The sequence below is a fragment of the Arachis ipaensis genome, chromosome B06, assembly GCF_000816755.2.
Source record: "Arachis ipaensis cultivar K30076 chromosome B06, Araip1.1, whole genome shotgun sequence".
Lineage (NCBI taxonomy): Eukaryota > Viridiplantae > Streptophyta > Magnoliopsida > Fabales > Fabaceae > Arachis > Arachis ipaensis.
Genome location: NC_029790.2, coordinates 25098035 through 25115269, shown reverse-complemented (window position 1 = coordinate 25115269; position 17235 = coordinate 25098035). Strand labels below are relative to the sequence as shown.

The window sequence follows — 17235 nt, the reverse complement described above, 5'->3', positions numbered from 1 at the left end:
TCCCAGAGAAAATGACCTAGATTCGATCCGACAAAGACCTGATCGGAATACTCTGCCGATGGGGACGATCCGGCAAGGTTATATCGGTTGGACGGAGTTGCTCATATAGCCGGGGTCATCAACGACGAGGTTAGTACATAAAAAATTTCGTGCTAGCGGTATATGTGAGTTAGTGGTTTTGCATGCGGTTTTAGTGGCGGTTTATGTTAGTGGTTAATCGAAGTGGTATTGCTAGTGGTTTAGTTGAGAGATTTTGCATGCGGGTTAGATGGTGGTTTAGTTGGTGGTTTATGTAAGTGGTTTGTGTTAGTGATTTATGTTAGTTGTTTTATGTTACCTGTTTTACGTTAGTGGTAGGTGTTGGTTGTTTTATGTTAGTTGTTTTATGTTAGTGGTTTGTGTTAGTTGTTTTATGTTAGCTGTTTTATGTTAGTGGTTTACGTTAGTTGTTTTATGTTAGTGGTTTATGTTGGTTGTTTTATGTTGATGGTTTATGTTAGTTATTTTATGTTAGTGGTTTGTGTTAGTTGTTTTATGTTAGCTGTTTTATGTTAATGGTTTAAGTTTAGCTATTTTATGTTAGTGGTTTAGTTGTGTGGTTTATGGTAGTTGTTTTGCATGTGGTTCTCGTTAATGGATTGTTATGCGGCTTTATTTTGTATGATGTTTTCTTGATGATTTATCGTCTTGGTTAATTAAGTCATTGGTTATGAAGCTGGTTCTAACAATGCGGTGCATGTAATGCGCAGCCACAGCGATGCATCAGGAGCATGCAGCGGCAGCAGGGCATGCGACTCGATGACAGATACGTTCCGTACTTGCAGATGGCCGGATTATACCATCTTGCAAGGCTGAACGATAGATGGTTCCGGTTAGATGAGGCCCTTGTCAGTGCCTTTGTTGAGCGATGGTGCTCGGAGACGCACACGTTTCATATGCCGTTCGGAGAGTGCACGATCACACTTCAGGACGTGGCGTACCAGTTGGGTTTGCCAGTGGACGGGCGTTACGTGAGCGACTGCCTATCAGAATTCCAGATATACATCCAGGGTGGCCGTCCAGCTTGGGTGTGGTTTCAGGAGTTGCTTGGAGTGATTCCTCCTCCGAGCCATGGTCAGAAGTACGCAGTAAACTGCAGCTGGTTCCAGGAGACTTTTGGAGAGTGCCCCGAGGGAGCCGATGATGAGACTGTGCGGCGATATGCCCGTGCGTACATCATGATGTTGTTGGGTACGCAGCTATTTGCCGACAAGTCCGGCAACCGCATTCACATCAGATGGCTTCCCTACGTAGCTAGGCTTGAGGAGATGGGATCCTACAGCTGGGGGTCTGCAGCACTGGCATGGTTGTACCGGTGCATGTGCCAAGTGGCGAACAGACATGTGGTCAAGTTAGCGGGCCCACTACAGCTACTTCAGTCTTGGATCTTCTGGCGATTTTCTCGGTTTAGGCCTGCAGGGTATGAGACGTTCAGCTGGCCATTGGCCTCGAGGTACTCTATTCAGCCTTCTCTACTTCAATTTAATATACATAACTCCATGTTCATTAATAATGTATTACAAATCTCTCACACGTTTAATTAGCCATAAGACACATGTGAGATGCAGGTGGTCAGGTTACAACCCTTCCGGTAGCGAGAAGGGTCCTAGAGTGCAGATTTGGAGGCTGAGGATAGACAGGTTACAGGACAGGGAGGTGAGTACGCTACTTACTAAGTTGCTTTAATTAACCACACTTTATGAATTGCGTCCATGAGTTGCCCTGACAATGTTGAGTTCTCTGTGCAGTTTATCTGGATGCTGTATAGCAGCCCCGACGTACTTCAGGTTGTGCATCCAGAGGCTTTGGAGCCTCGGCATATGGAGTTGTGGCGGTCTGTGACGTCACTGATATACTTTGCCGTCATAGAGTGGCATCAGATCGATAGGGTTCTTCCGCAGTTCGGCGGGGTCCAGCCCCGTCCGCATCCCGCCCTAAACATCGACTTTCTGATGTCGAAGGACGGCAGAGGCGGCGATCGATAATCAGACTCCACTACCTTGTACTGTACCCCTCGCCGGATGCTGTAAGTCTTCACACTTAACAGGGCCTCATCTTTATCCTGAAATTGATGACCAACTTGGAACTCTGTCAGACCAGTAGTCCCTTCCGCATCTCTAGCTCCGAATCCAACAAAGTGCCCAGAAACCCCCTCCTGCCTCATGGCATCCAAGTCCAAAGAGGAAAAATGTGGTGGATACTGCTGTGTGCCAGAGCTAGAACCACCTACCGCCAATGCAGGCTCACTCGCTCCGATATCATCGCTGCTGTCATCATCAATCATATCCGGCTCGACGTCATCCTCCTCTGCATCACCTAACAATCCGTCTCCAACGCCAAGCGGTGCAACGCCCTGTAAAGCGTTCGGCAGAAATTCCCTTGATCCTACCTCGTCGCCTACACTGCCATTGAGATCAACAGCAAAAGACGGGGAGGCGACAGGTTGGACCGCTGGCTCGTACACAGGGACAGAGGAAGAAGCAACGGCAGGCCTGGAACTAGAACCGGCTGCCATGGCCAAAGTGGTGGTATTCCGGTTCGAACCCCCTGAGCTGGATACCACATCAACCAGCTTTGCCAACAACTCTGGTGTCCTCTCCTCCGAAAACTGCCGCCGACAAAGAAACATGACTTGCAAGTCCTCATCACTACCAATCGTGAAACAATCATACTTCACCGTATCCTGAAGGACCGTGATTGGAATGCGATAGAAAAACTTCTTAACCTGCTTTGCACCTTCCAGACCAAGTTTCATCAATACAGATCTAACAAGGTCATCATAGCTCGTCGTAGGACTCACTACAATACAGAGAGGATCCTTATCTGTGAACTTCACCCCAGAACGAGTTTTCCTCTTAATGGATCCTCTGTGGTGAACCAAAACAACAAAACTCTCCTCACTAGCCATCTTACACCCTCTAATAAGAGCAACTCACGTTTACAACCATATATATACAGCTCTGTCTCTCACTAATTCGAACCAGCCTGCATCGAATTATGGTTTGTGTAATTCGAACCAGCCTGGTTCGAATTACTTTGGCCAGCTTCTCTCTCTATAATTCGAACTAGCATGGTTCGAATTACGTGCGTTACTAGTTCGAACCAACCTGGTTCGATTTACGTTGATCTCTTTATTGGTAATTCGAACTACTCTGGTTCGATTTATTACTAAATGCAGTTCGAACCAGGTTGGTTCGAATTATATTAAAGTATTATTTGGCTCATTACTGAAACGATTTTGATTTTGGCTGATATACGTAAATTCCAAGTTGCATTGACTTATTATCGTTTTTTGCCCTAATTAATATATCAAAACTTGTTATACTCAAATATAATTACCTATATATTAAAAGATTATCACAATTTCTTAATTTCAACGAAACTAAAAAAATACAAGATTCTTTCTATTAGTGAATCATTCTTCTGCAGATTGAATTGACATTTTAAAAACGGTTAAGTATTTTTTTTTTAAATTTTGAGTCAAAATGAAAATTGTTTTCGATATATTTTTTATTAAAATCATACTCAATGTTATAAAACGTTATAAAATCATCATTTTGTCTACGAACAACATTTTTTAGACAATTTTATCCTTAAACAAAAATAAAAAAAAAACTTTAAAAATTGGGTTCCACCAGATCCATCCCCCTTTCCACCCCACACTCCCTCACTTTTTTCAGAAGCCGCAAGCTCTTCCCTTAGCTGCGGCACCTCACACTACGGTTACCACCAGCACCACGATGACAATGACAAAGGATCCAACTCTGCCGCAATTTCGACAGGAAGAACCGACTATAGCAGAAAACAGAGAAGCTCGTGGATCTGCTGAACGGGGCGGAGGCGAAGAAGAAGGAAGAGGCGCTGGTGGAGCTGAAGCGAGTGGTGAAGGACCTACAGCACGGAGAGGACTTGGCAATTTGTAATTTTCTAGGTGTTTTAGAGTTTTTGCCATACCTTCAAATCATACTCTCAACACACCAAAGCTTCAAATCGTACTTTCATAATGGCGGAAAATGGCATCACCGACCCGCTATTCCCTCTATCCTCCTCTTCTCACCACATAATCCTCAACCTCTCCAAATCCCAATTCCCCCATCCCGTTTAAGTTCATCGGATGCTCCGAATCCCCAGTTATTTCTCCTGCTTCAATCGTAGACTCCTTCCGAAACAGCACACGGAACGTAGAGGGAATGTACGAGTGGGTGAAAATCCTTACCTTTGGCGCTAGTTCAAGTGGTGGTGTTCGGAGCGTGCTTGATGGTAGGGTACTTGGCAACGAAGTTGTTTAGCTATTTTAAGGGGTTCTGAGTTCATCTTTTTCAGGTCATTAATTGGAATTTGATTATGGTAACTTCTGTTAGGAAAAGTATTGGGTATCAACAAGTAATCTGCCAACTTTTGACAATAATAATTAATATTTGTTTTTTTTATTTTAAAAAAAATCTAAAAAAAACCCTAACCCCATCGTCCTTCCTTTCTTTAATCGTGCTCCACTCACACTCAAACAAAGTGTCTCCATCTTCCTCCCCTCGAGCAGCGGTCGACGTCATCGTCATCCTGGTTACTATCGCCGCCAGCGTGTCTTCACGCAGACCAGCCATGTCGCCGCAGAAACCGCCATTCGCATCTTCGACCACATCCAAGCACGCATCGCATCCCGTTCCCGTCTCGTGAAGCCATCGCGCCACTCGCATCCCAAGGCCAAGCTCGCGTCTACGCCGCCGCGACCTCCACTCAGACAATCCTCTGCGCAGCATCGGTCCCCTACGCAACCAATCCCGTTGCTGCAAAGTGCGCTCTGCATGCGCTGTTTCCTTCTCTGTAGGGCCATGACAGCGCCATCCCCTCGCGATTCGTAACGCCGCCGGCAACCGCAGCGTGCTCCCTCTCTCGTTTCTACCTTCTCAATCCTTTCTACTTCCTTTTTTAGTGAGCCAATTCATCTTCTTTTACTTTTTCTTTTCTAATTTCCTTTTTTCCTGCAATTTAATTTAAAATTCAATTTCTTCTTTAATTGTTCCGATTGTTCCAGTTTGGGTATTGTTTTTGTTATATATTATGATGATGAGTATGGTAGACGGCAGATTTGGGTCAAAATTTATTATCTTATTATTATTTTTTTGGTTGTTGGTTCCTTTTGGAATTTGCACTATTTGTTGATTTTTTAGGGTTTTGTATTCTATTATTACTAATGAAGATTTAGGTATGCGATTATTCTTAGAAATTATGATTCTATTTTTGTTGTGAAGTAAGCCTTGGATAATGTTTTGATCTATTGATATCTCAAGTAAGCTTTGGATAATGTTTTGATCTATTAATATTTAAAGGCCTCATGTTTAATTGTCAATCTCATTATTCTGTATGTATGATTTCAAACTTATAACAAGGCCTTATTGTTCGAAGAGGAGACTTGATCATTACCAAGTTCTGAGACCATTCATACTTTAGAGGCTTAAACACAAGGTTCATTAATAGTCCAGCTGCCTAATATTACTAAGCTATTGCTTCTAAGTTTTTTTTTTTTTTTTTTTTTTTCCATTCGTCTTGTTTTATTCCTTAAAAAAAGGAATGAAAGTTTATGTGGCTTCTTATTTTTGTTATGGTTCATATACTCATTATCAATAATTTATTTTTTAGATTCTTATTTTTGTTATGGTTCATCTATTGAGAGCACCATAGCTTTCCACTGGTTGAGGACATATGCAGGGCACCAAGATAAACCAAATTCTTAGAGAGTTGTTCTAGTTGTTCTATGTTTTAATTTTTGTTACTTTTATTTTGGTGGATTAATTTACTTGTTTGGAGTATGGGTGTGTGACATTTTAATTTTTCTTCATCAATGATTGTATGAAAATATATGAATTTGCTAGTGATATCATGCTAGCAACCTCTTGATCACGGCTCCCTGGAGTTTCAGTTCCTCTGCCTGACCTGCTTGAGAAACCAAGTTAGTGGTAGCTTTCTTTATATCTTCCAACTTCTCATACTTAGTGCGAGCAGCCGCAATTTTTCTCTCTTATAACTAAAGACACATCTAAGCATTGAAGACACATCCAAGCATTAGCAGATCATATGCTGGGAGGGGCAACTGAATCAAATAGATCAAGGCAGCCTAATCCATCTGAAGAACCTGTGGTGCCCTCTGATGTTGAGCCTGACTAAAATAATAACTAATTGATTTATTTTTAAAATGTTTCTTAAATTCTTTAGTCAAATGTCCTGCTTTTTGCATAGATGACTGTGAAGCTATCAATATTTTGTTGAACTTAGATGCCTAAAGTATGATAACTACAATGTATAGTGGTGTTGCTTACAAGTCTTTTATTCAGGTATGTTGTTTGCCCGTGTATTATCAACTTCGGAATATGACATAATATTCTTCTCAAATTTGAAGTTTATTGTTTAGTTTCATGAACTGTGAACGTTGGGTTGTAGTAAACTATCTTAAGATTATATGACAAATAATTATTTATTTCTTTTTTACTTTTGTAGTCTTCATTAAAAGTTGGTCTTCTTTACTAAAGGTAAGGGATTGTATTCAAAGATTAAATTAGGTACCCCAGAGAGAATTTAAATCTTACCTGATTTTAAGTAGTTATGAAATTAATGACACATCCAAGCAAGTTTTAAACAAAAGACACATTCATTAAAGACACATTTATTAAAGATACACCTCTGTTTGAGAAAACTGTTTAGTCAAAAGGCACATCCATGAAAGACACATCCAATCAAGTTTTAAACATAAGACACAACCATGACAGACACATTCAAGGAAGTTTGAAACAGAAGACCCATCTATTAAAGATACATCTAAACAAGTAGTTTTAAATAGAAGACACATCCTAACAAGTTTTGTAATAGAAGACACATCCAAGCAAGTGTAACAAAAGACACATTCATTGTAGACACATTCAAGCCTTAAAAAGCTCCTCTTTAGCCACTTTTAAAAGCACTCCTAACTTCTAGAAACTAGAAGCACAAACACATAAACTTTTTTTTTACCAAACACAAAAACAAGATACCTGTGTTTTTGAAAAAAAAAAAAGCACCTCTTCGAAAAGTTTACTAAACCAAACCTCAATGTTGGCACGTTATTTTCATTTGTATCATTATGACATCATGGTAAATAAACAGATATCACATTACTACTGTCAAAATCATATTCCTTAAGCTTCTAATTTGAATCATTGAATGCCACCAACATATAGTACTAAATCCTTCAATCATTTATGCTAGTTTGTCTTTGGCTATAATGGGTGGAAAAAATTTGTAATTTTCAAGAGTCTAGTCAAAGATATGTCCCATTCTCAGAAGCTTTTCCTGCAAGACCATACAAAGGAGGATGATCCTATTATTCATTAACAAGAATCAAATTTCACTCGTCTCTTTAGAACTGATAAAGCATAGACACTGCAACATTTTTCTTATTGTCGAACAAGATCCAAATCAAACACACAAATTTCTTATTTGCAATTAGCTTTCTAAAAATTGGATTTTATCTCAACAAAATCATATTTGAAAAAAAAACACGATTTTTAAAATGGGATAAATACTTGTGTCCCTTGATAATTGCATAGCAACAAGAAAACAATTCTGTTTTCCATTAAGCTACATGTAGGAAACAATGAAAATGCATCAAATCATGATTCACGTGTATAAGAAATGATTATTGAAAACAGGAATAAAACTAAAGACAATATCCCTGATATCCATCAACAAGGAGTTGAGTGCAATAGATAGAAAAAGTCATACCTCACTAGATTCTGCACCAATCATTTGTAGACCAATAGGAAGCCCGACAGTCCCACCTCAACAAATCCACATGACAAAATACGTTGGATGATTTTATCTTTTTTGATGATATCTTACCCGAACTTGTTTATTAACTACATGAACAAAGATTAAGGAATCAAATAAAGAGGTTGAAATGATGCTTCAAGAGCAAAGGTGTGCCCTGTCTGCAATAAGATTGGAAAAATATTTTCTATCTTAAATATGCTTTGATGTCTTTGGTAATGCATACTCTTTATGTATACAATAGCATGAAACATAATAACAACTAAACTGAGAGTTTTTTACATAAGAATCTCTCAGCCAAAACTAACATCATGATAGCAAAATAGAGTATTTAGAGTATTAAGAGTATTTCAAGTTTTCATCCGTGATCATCAAAACACAGTTTAAACTAAGACACTAAAAGCCTAATGTTATTTATTCAGCATGCATCATTGATAACTTTTTCCTTGGATGCTTGAAACCAGGATTTGAAATAAATTGGAACATCCTTGATACAGTACCCTTACTGGTAGCTGCCATTGTTTCAGTTGATACCCTTCGAATTGTTGTAGGTGGTGGAATCGGTGGTGGAATGCTCGACTGAATGTGGGGTGGTTGATGTGGCCTGATGATAGGTTGCTTGGTTCTGGCACTAGGTGAAATTGGCGTTTGAAAATTGGCCTGACCTCGCGACGACGGTGGTGTCATAGTTATCTACATATAACGAGTAACAACTTATAAGATTGTTAAATTATAAACCTCTGTATTAGAAGCACAACATATTCACTATCTTTTAACTTACCACGTTAGGCACTAAACCTGAATATGGTGTTTCTTATAGAACTTGATTTGCATTAACATTCACATTCTACAAGAGACCAAATAGCAAATCAAATTGTAGTCCAATAAAAAAGAAAACAAATACCACCACAATGATCTCAAATTAATTTGGTTGAATTTGGTTTTACTTGTGCTTGTGGAGCTGTTTGAGAGACATTGATCTATTCGACGTTTTGGTTTAAGGTTCTAGAACTAGAACCAGCTCTCGATGTTATTCTTCTATTTGGATTGGCTGGTCTTCTAATTGTTGTTTCTGGTGGGCCTTTGTAGGTCTTGTAGTTGTGGCCAGTCTTTCCACACTTGCTACAAGTGACCCTAAATGTTTTCTTCACTTTGGTGCCGTCAGTTCTGCTAGCTTCAATCTCAGATAGGTCTTTTCTCCTTTTCTTCACGGGTCTGCCTACTGGCCTCTTTAGCTTTGGTGGAATTAGATTCATGTATATTGTCTTCTCCCAATATTTCTCCTGGTTGAATGCAGTGTTGATATGTAGCTAGTGCTGCCCCAATCTTCAGCAGTAGGTGCACATATATTTCAGGTCTATCCCCTCTTCTAGCAATGGCAGCAAGTGCTAAACCCTAAACCCTTCTACAAGACTCTAAATAAATGTATAACTTGCTAAATAGTGGAGGTGATTGGGAAATTGGTGACACATTCAAAATTATATGGCTCCCTGGGTTACTCCTCAACAACTCAGCCATGTATTCTCTCAACTTACTATATTGTGCCCTCTCATTGCCAATCAAATGCTCTCAAGCCTCTTTCAGAGTCCTATATACCATCTTCCCATTTATTATGACATTGTAATCGATTTTGATGTGCTCATATGCCTCACTAAGGGTCATGTGAGGTTGAGTTCGGAGCTTTTTTTTCAACTTCTTTGCCACTCATTTCTAACTTGCCATGTTGCTGCCGAATTCTCTAGCATAAGTCTGCTAAGAGATATAGCTATTTATTTGGTAACTCTTCAATTGAGTATTCCATGTACAATATATAAGGCATGGGTAAGGTGACTCATTGGCAAGCCCACTATTGGGCCCATTTTTAGGCCCATTTTCATTCAAAACAGTAGTAGTTTCAACCTCCATTGTTGGATTGGACATCATCACTTTCATTATTAGTTTGGGCATTTCCATTAACATCTTCACTAGCATCATCTTCTTCGGTAGTCTTGTTCTCCATATTCACATTCTCTTCAGCCCCATTCTGCTCATTTTTATCCTTTCCATTTGCATCATCCACATTTCCTTCTTTTTTATTCTTTGATTTTCTCAGTTTCTTAATCCTCATAACACCATACTCACAGTCACACCTAATTCTCCTTTAGTCATTCTTTATGTATCTTATCTTTCTCCCTTCATATATGATATAGTCCTTCAAAGCATTCCTGAACGTTTCAATGGTTGGAAATTCCATTCCTAATTCGAAATAAACTTCACCAAATCTAGCCCCTTCATTGAATTGTGGAAATTCATATCTCTCCCGCTCATCCTTAGAACTCTTAGGAGTTAATAATGTCTCACACTCGTAGTCAAATGCAGGTCCTTCTATCTCCTCCTCATACTCCTCATCCTCTTCATTAACATTAATGCTATGAACTCCAACACCAGGCTTAGCAAATCTTGTTGTAGTACCGCTAGGCCTACCAGCCTCACTTGTCCCACCAGCAACACTAGATCTAGCAGAACTACTTAGCCCAACACCAATTAGCCTAGCAGCAGTAATAAGCCTAGAAGCACTACTTAGGTCAGCACCAATAAGTCTATCTTTATTCTTCCCATATTTTGGGCTACTCAATTGATTCTTCCTTGTAGTTATGGTCCTACTTTTAATATCCTTTTTTGTCTTCTTCTTCCACATATTTTTTTCATGGTTTGTTTTCTTTTTCACTCTTAACAGTCTTTTTCCTTATCACCACACACTCATCTTCACTACTATCAAATTGATCACACTTCAAATCATGGTCTTCATCCTCAAGTGGAGCTAACATTATTGGGTGATCAAAGTATAACTTAAATTCTGGACTCTCCTTATTCTTTTCTTTATAAGTACGTAGCTCATTGATCTGAGCATCTCCTTCTATGGGATGTAATTCAGACTCGAGCTCAGAGGCAGAAGAATCAAATCAATACATAGCTTTGTAATCATGATACCCCAACCCTTTGAATAGAGTTTTCAAACCAAAGAAACACAGCAAGTCAATGTCCATTTTGAGAAATTTGTCTACTTTTCCATCAATATGTAGCAACAAACCCTTATGATCTCGCACAAAATGACCTCTATGGTGAAAAACGGGAACCACAAAATACTCCATCTACAAACAAAATTAAAATAGACCAACATTAACAAAATCAAAACTACAAACTCAAATATACCATTATTTGTTGCTTATAACTACTGAACATGATATATTTTTCTAACAAAAACAAAACCCATATAGACTAAACACCATTACAACTTACAAATTTTTACCATCACTAAACCCTAACCATCCAACAAAATTAATGGATTAATCAAGTAAAGTATTATTGTATCCTATAAATTAGCCTAACAAAGATTATGTACTCACCTGCTACTAGGGGTGTTCAAAACCGACCAACCGATCCAAAAAAATCGATAACCGAATAAACTGAAAACCAAAAAAATGAGTTTTTGCAGTTTTTTCTGCGGTTCGGTTAGGTTTTTGGTTCTGATTAGGAAAACCGAACCGAACCGAACCAAACCAATTTTATAAAAAATCCTAAATTAAACCTACCCCCAAATGACCTAACAGCCGTAGCAACAACATAACCCTAACTCTTCTTGCCCCTTTGCATCCAATTCTCTGAACCCTCAGCGCCTTTTGCTCTCCCTCTCCCTTCCTCTTCCTTCTTCTACTCCGCGCCTCCACCATTGCTGTCGGCCTGCCACTGGACAACACCAACCATGACTCGCGTCCCGCGACCCTGTTCTCTCCTTCTCCCTTCCTCGTAGCACTGCTCTCTTTCTGTCGTCCTCCCCGGCACGGCTCCATGCAACACGTTGTCGTCCTCTCCCATGGATCCACGAAGGCTGCAGTAACATGCCGTCGTCCTCGTAGCGCCTTTCTCTCTGTCGTCCTCTCTGCCCTCATCCAGTCTGTCTGCATCAGCAAATCATCAAGAATGGAGCCTGAGTCAGGTTGGTTCTTCTACTTCTGATCCAGCCTCTTGCTATTTTTTGCTTTTTGATTTTCTATGTTCTATTGATTTTTTACTTCTTGATTTACTATTCTCTCTTCTTCTAATTTTTGCTGGCTGCTGCTACTATTATCTTTTTTTTTAATTTGTTAATTATTAATTTTAATTTGTTAATTAATTATTATTATTTCTACTACTACTGTTAACTGTTATGGTTTGTTGTAAGTTCATATTGTAGGTTCATATTTGTTCACTAGTTTGAAATTGATATGAAGCAAATCATGAATAGTGGTTCTTGCTACAGGAGTAAGGGTAAGTGGCAGGTTAGACCAATGAATTTGTTTAATGCTTCTTTTTAAATTGTGAAGTAAGGGGAAATGATTACAATTTAAAGAAAAAATGACTACCTAGCTGAAAATAGTTATGTTAACCAGAAAGAATTTTGAATTTACCAATTATGGAGATTTTTAGTGGTTACAGTTTGTGCTAGTTTTAGAATATTATGACTAAGGAAGATTGATGCTATTGAAACTTGGTTGATTAACAGAGTAATTGGAGAAATATACTTTACTAATGCTTTAATTGTGAGATGCAGGTCAGAAGTTTTGTTTTTACAAAGGGTCTGCCAGCATTGCGTAGTAGCAGATATAAAATCCATTAACAAAGCCACTCCATTTCTGAGGTTAGTTAATTTATGCACACTGCTATACTGCTTTGAATCCCATTTCTTATAGTTTTAAAGCTATATCATATTTCACTTTCTTTACATAGAAGCTTCTACATTGCAGAACAGAATTAAAAAAATCTGTTTGAGTTGCTACATTATTTATAAATTTCACTGTTAGGATATCCATAACTATAGATGTTCTCCAAAGAAGCTTAAACTAGTTTGATGATTTATTGTTATTCTATTTTTGATTTTGATTCACGGTTGTGTTGATATTTAATGTTGTATCTTAATATTTTTGCAGTTTGGTCATAGTATGAGGGATAATATTGGTAAAAGTGAAGGTGGAACTGGTGGAGTGGTGGACATGTAATGCTCCTCCAAACAAATCTGCAAATATAAGATCACCAACAAATTGATTGATTGAATAATTTTTTTCACTAATCTAGTTTTTTTTTTATAAATATTATTTGTTATGATTGTTCCTTGTTTTATAGAAGTTGCATCCACTCCTATCCTTTTTTATATGTTTTATATGATTCTTCCTTTTTTTTTTATTAATTTTGTATCATTATGAATTTATGATGAGCTATGTGCTCATATTGTTCATTGTTTTTTTCTGAATTAATTAAAAAAATCAAACAAACCAAACCAAACTAAACCAATTTTAATTGGTTTGGTTTGGTTTGGATGGTCTTGGCAAAAAAACTGAACCAAACCGAATCGCAGTTTTAATAAACGATCGGATCCGATGGCTTTTCCTTAAATAACCGAACTAAACCGCACCGCGAACACCCCTACCTGCTACACTGTGAGTATTCAGTAAAAACCTCGTTGCTATCGTGGCATCCACCACAATGCTTTTTTTGATTTGAAGACAACGGAAGTAATTAATAGTCGTGACGATAATGAACGGATTCCTAATGTTCATGGTGATGGGGTGATGTGAGAGATAAGGTTACAGGGGTATAAAGTTTCTATGTAAAATAGAGAGTGAATGATGGGGTTTGCTGTCTTTTTGAGAGGATGAAGACATATGGAGGGAAAGAAGAGGTGAGAATTGGGCATAATATTTCATCCTATTTTGGATACGACGATATTTTAATTAACAAGTCGAGGGACTGTTTTATCCTCCTTGCACACGTGGACACTTAACAACCACGTGTGCGAGTTAACGTGTCAAGTCAGTAATCTTTGTTGATGAGTCACGCCAGAAAATAGACTGGAGAGTGATATATTTGATGGAAAAAATGATAGAAATTGATCTGTGTATTAATTTTTTAGGGACTAAAATTTCTGCTTTTAAAATTTTTGGGAACCGAATTGGGTAATTACTCAAAAATATTGATAAATAATCCTTTTTTTGGACTTTGAAAGTCAGTTGAATGAATTTTTGAAAATGCCTTCACCGAAGATGACAACCGATTCTTCTTTGAAATCTTTCCACACCCTCCAGCAGCAGCTGCTGTCCCCTCCCTTTGCCAGTTCTCCCTTCCTTGATCTCGCCGTCGACATAGCATTCCACTCCTTCTTCTGCCGCAGCGATTGATGAGCGGATAATTTATACGCTTTTTGGCATTGTTTTTAGTATGTTTTTAGTAGAATCTGGTTACTTTTAGGGGTGTTTTCATTAGTTTTTATGTTAAATTCACATTTCTAGACTTTACTATGAGTTTGTGTGTTTTTCTGTGATTTCAGGTATTTTCTGGCTGAAATTGAGGGACTTGAGCAGAAATCAGATTCAGAGGTTGAAGAAGGACTGCTGATGTTGTTGGATTCTGACCTCCCTGCACTCAAAATGGATTTTCTGGAGCTACAGAACTCAAAATGGCGCGCTTCCAATTGCGTTGGAAAGTAGACATCTAGGGCTTTCCAGCAATATATAATAGTCCATACTTTGGCCAAGAGTAGACGACGTAAACTGGCGTTCAACGCCAGCTCTCTGCCCAAATCTGGCGTCCAGCGCCAGATAAGGAGCCAAAACCAGAGTTGAACGCCCAAACTGGCACAAAAACTGACGTTCAACTCCAAGAAGGACCTCTACACGTGCAACACTCAAAGCTCAGCCCAAGCACACACCAAGTGGGCCCCGAAAGTGGATTTATGCATCAATTACTTACTTCTATAAACCTTGCACATTCTAATGTGGCACATGATAGTCACGTAAGCACTGAAACAACTAAGTCATCATGAAAGATGCCCAAAGATCATTATAGTACCGGAGTTCAATGTGAAAGACCACTATAGTGAAATTGAAACCTTGAGGACCAAATTGGATACTACCGTAAATTTCAAAGACCATTATAGAAATTTACTCTAGGCTTAAAGCTATATCATTTCACTTTCTTTACATAAAAGTTTTTACATTGTAGAACAAAATTAAAAAAATCTGTTTGAGTTGCTACATTATTTATAAATTTCACTGTTAGGATATCCATAACTATAGATGTTCTCCAAAGAAGCTTAAACTAGTTTGATGATTTATTGTTATTCTATTTTTGATTTTGATTCACGGTTGTGTTGATATTTAATGTTGTATCTTAATATTTTTGCAGTTTGGTCATAGTATGAGGGATAATATTGGTAAAAGTGAAGGTGGAACTGGTGGAGTGGTGGACATGTAATGCTCCTCCAAACAAATCTGCAAATATAAGATCACCAACAAATTGATTGATTGAATAATTTTTTTCACTAATCTAGTTTTTTTTTTATAAATATTATTTGTTATGATTGTTCCTTGTTTTATAGAAGTTGCATCCACTCCTATCCTTTTTTATATGTTTTATATGATTCTTCCTTTTTTTTTTATTAATTTTGTATCATTATGAATTTATGATGAGCTATGTGCTCATATTGTTCATTGTTTTTTTCTGAATTAATTAAAAAAATCAAACAAACCAAACCAAACTAAACCAATTTTAATTGGTTTGGTTTGGTTTGGATGGTCTTGGCAAAAAAACTGAACCAAACCGAATCGCAGTTTTAATAAACGATCGGATCCGATGGCTTTTCCTTAAATAACCGAACTAAACCGCACCGCGAACACCCCTACCTGCTACACTGTGAGTATTCAGTAAAAACCTCGTTGCTATCGTGGCATCCACCACAATGCTTTTTTTGATTTGAAGACAACGGAAGTAATTAATAGTCGTGACGATAATGAACGGATTCCTAATGTTCATGGTGATGGGGTGATGTGAGAGATAAGGTTACAGGGGTATAAAGTTTCTATGTAAAATAGAGAGTGAATGATGGGGTTTGCTGTCTTTTTGAGAGGATGAAGACATATGGAGGGAAAGAAGAGGTGAGAATTGGGCATAATATTTCATCCTATTTTGGATACGACGATATTTTAATTAACAAGTCGAGGGACTGTTTTATCCTCCTTGCACACGTGGACACTTAACAACCACGTGTGCGAGTTAACGTGTCAAGTCAGTAATCTTTGTTGATGAGTCACGCCAGAAAATAGACTGGAGAGTGATATATTTGATGGAAAAAATGATAGAAATTGATCTGTGTATTAATTTTTTAGGGACTAAAATTTCTGCTTTTAAAATTTTTGGGAACCGAATTGGGTAATTACTCAAAAATATTGATAAATAATCCTTTTTTTGGACTTTGAAAGTCAGTTGAATGAATTTTTGAAAATGCCTTCACCGAAGATGACAACCGATTCTTCTTTGAAATCTTTCCACACCCTCCAGCAGCAGCTGCTGTCCCCTCCCTTTGCCAGTTCTCCCTTCCTTGATCTCGCCGTCGACATAGCATTCCACTCCTTCTTCTGCCGCAGCGATTGATGAGCGGATAATTTATACGCTTTTTGGCATTGTTTTTAGTATGTTTTTAGTAGAATCTGGTTACTTTTAGGGGTGTTTTCATTGGTTTTTATGTTAAAATCACATTTCTGGACTTTACTATGAGTTTGTGTGTTTTTCTGTGATTTCAGGTATTTTCTGGCTGAAATTGAGGGACTTGAGCAGAAATCAGATTCAGAGGTTGAAGAAGGACTGCTGATGTTGTTGGATTCTGACCTCCCTGCACTCAAAATGGATTTTCTGGAGCTACAGAACTCAAAATGGCGCGCTTCCAATTGCGTTGGAAAGTAGACATCTAGGGCTTTCCAGCAATATATAATAGTCCATACTTTGGCCAAGAGTAGACGACGTAAACTGGCGTTCAACGCCAGCTCTCTGCCCAAATCTGGCGTCCAGCGCCAGATAAGGAGCCAAAACCAGAGTTGAACGCCCAAACTGGCACAAAAACTGGCGTTCAACTCCACAAATGGCCTCTGCACGTGCAACACTTAAAGCTCAGCCCAAGCACACACCAAGTGGGCCCCGGAAGTGAATTTATGCATCAATTACTTACTCATGTAAACCCTAGTAGCTAGTTTATTATAAATAGGACCTCTTACTATTGTATTAGACATCTTTGGACGCCTGGTTCTTAGATCAGAGGGGTTGGCCATCTCGGCCATGCCTGAACCTTTCACTTATGTATTTTTAATGGTAGAGTTTCTACACTCCATAGATTAAGGTGTGGAGCTCTGCTGTTCCTCAAAAATTAATGCAAAGTACTACTGTTTTCTATTCAATTCTTCTTATTTCTCTTCTTTCTCTTCCATTCGCACCCAAGAACGTGATGAAGGTGATGATTATGTGTGACGCTCATCATCCTTCTCCCTTATGAACGCGTGCCTGACAAACACTTCTGTTCTACATGAAATAAGCTAGAATGAATATCTCTTAGATCTC

At 38.4% G+C, this 17235-nt stretch overlaps 1 protein-coding gene across 1 annotated transcript; it reads left to right on the top strand.

The window, feature by feature from the left end:
* Nucleotides 863-2024, top strand: LOC110263723 (protein MAIN-LIKE 1-like). The gene is made up of 5 exons (XM_021105486.1): nt 863-871; nt 969-1206; nt 1294-1492; nt 1608-1695; nt 1788-2024. Exons 1-5 carry the CDS (start codon nt 863-865, stop codon nt 2022-2024), a joined length of 771 nt encoding a protein of 256 aa, XP_020961145.1.